The 2,216-nt window shown below is 43.6% G+C and overlaps 1 protein-coding gene across 1 annotated transcript in view; it reads right to left on the reverse strand.

The window, feature by feature from the left end:
- LOC108798723 (sorting nexin-29-like) overlaps nt 1-813 on the reverse strand; it is a 152,493-nt gene extending 151,680 nt beyond the window's left edge. Inside the window, exon 1 of the mRNA XM_018570503.1 lies at nt 771-813. Within this exon, the coding sequence (XP_018426005.1) occupies nt 771-813 (43 nt within the window). The remainder of the gene's footprint in view (nt 1-770) is intronic.
- Nucleotides 814-2,216: the final 1,403 nt, after the last annotated feature.

The following is a 2,216-nucleotide window of genomic DNA, read 5'->3' on the forward strand; positions in this document are numbered from 1 at the left end:
AGATTGGACCAGCGGTCCTCTTTCCCCCAGGGCTCTGACAATCACTGCCCATGCTCCCACAGCTTGTCACAGGCTTCACTCGGTTCCAGGGATGGATGGGACTTATGAGTCATATATGAAAGCATTGCCCACAAAAGCTGATATTGAGCTTAATGTGAAATGTTTGGAAGACCAGTGCCAACAAGAGATCATTGATCTGAAGCAAGATATTCGCACATGATTCACATATGAGCATAGGTTCATGATATAGAAAATGCCACCACGGTGCTGAGACCAGGTTAAAATACATTTAGTTGCTCTAAACCAGCATGCTGCTCTGCTTCACTAGCCTATACATTAACAAGATAACTTTGAGAATCATAATAGATACAACAATATCAGGCTGAGGGGGGTTGCCTGAATCAGTTGTTCAGAAAGACTTACCCTCTGCTGCCTTGGCTATCTTTAACCAGCTACTAGACCAGCTGAAAGATCATCACATCGAGCTTGATAGGATTTATTGTGCGTTGGGCCCAAAGCGCTCTGATGCATTATATCCCATGCACATGATCTGCCACGTTTATATCTCCAAAATTAAGTAAGACATTATGTGAGCTGCCAGATCTCAGGATAAAATCCTATTTACTGGCTCTGAGGTTTATTTACTCCCTGAATAGTCTCAGCACACCCTGACTATGTGTAAAGCACTCACACCTCTGCTCTTTGCTCTAAAGACATACAAGTTGTATTTTATGTCTTTAGAGCGAAGAGCAGAGGTGTGAGTGCTTTACGCATAGTCAGGGTGTGCTGAGACTTTGGGGCTTTCCATTCCATCGCCGATCATGACGGCAAATTAGCTGTCTTTGAAGATCTAGGGGACTTGCCTCACTTCTTGGACCAATTTCAACTCCTGCAGATAGCTCTTCTGTGAAGACCTGCTCATCAGTTTATGGGTTATGGGTGTGTTATTGTTGGGGTATTTTTAATTATGTTATACTGTGTAACCTGTTTATCAAAAGACTGTCATCCCCACCCCCTTTGTTAGCTCTCTTTGTACTTCCAAGGAGCTCAGGACAATGACATTCTCCTGTGTCTGGCCGGACCCCTGCTACAGCCATCTGGAGCTCTGTGGCAGCTAGACCCCTGCGGGGTTGTGCAGTCAGAATGTCTGGGGAGGGCAGGGTGTATGTGATGTGATTACAACCTTATCTGAGCTTGCACAGTTGCTCAATAAAACAGAGTTCGTTTCACCCTACACTTGGTTTAGGCTAGTGACTGGGTGGACTGGGAGCTAATGATCATCGGTACTTGCAGAAACGTGACCAGCACACTGAATTCCTTATAGGACCATAAATCGTAGATTTATTGCAAACTCATGTTAGTTACACAAACGCTTTTGGGGCCACGCAGGGTCCCTTCATCAGGCATAGCAATGACACAATTGCAAAAACAGAAAAGGTTTAAATAAACATACAGCAGTGAAGGAACACCCTTAAATAAACCCCCTGATATCCTTATGACGTCACAAATCCACCAAACAGCTGTAAACATAACTAACAAATCTTTGGAAAACATATTCAGTTCACTGTTTTCAATGGAAAAGGCTGCTGAAGTGTTAATGCACATTAGTAGTATATAACTGCCAGATGTGATGAAAAAAATTGTACCATGTGAAAGAAGGTTAACAAGAGGTAGAATGTGTATGTAATTACCGTCACATTGAGATTACAGATGTCTGGTTGCCGTTGCCATAGTGACCAAACGCAGAGGGGCTGCCCACTGGCGCACGTGCCGTGTGGGACTGGTATCGTGCTGTCAGCAAGGAAGGAATGTGAGTAGCCACTGAGCATGCGCATGGCGGGGTCTGTCCTTTATACCAGATGGAACGCACAGCCATCTTCCACTCGAGGAGGCAAACTCAATAGTCGTTACTAGGCAACCATAGACAATATGTGTAGCACACGCCCATTGGCTGGGTGGCGATCAGGGAGGAGCGTCACGGATCTCAAAACGGAATGCACTGCATAATAAACCCTTTGATTACAGGGATAAATAAGGATTGCAGTATTAATATTGTGAATATATATGTATGCTAACATTGTTGGAAAAGGTCAATGTCAAAAGTAATAATGTTAAATCAATCAATTTGAGAAAAAGAGGTCAGGTGAGATAACAACTGGATAAAACCTAAGAGGAGGTTAGTTTAGACAGGTAAACAACAGAGATGATTGACAATG

This window comes from Nanorana parkeri, unplaced genomic scaffold (genome assembly GCF_000935625.1).
Source record: "Nanorana parkeri isolate BGI_ZX_2015 unplaced genomic scaffold, ASM93562v1 scaffold1543, whole genome shotgun sequence".
Classification (NCBI taxonomy): Eukaryota; Metazoa; Chordata; class Amphibia; order Anura; family Dicroglossidae; genus Nanorana; species Nanorana parkeri.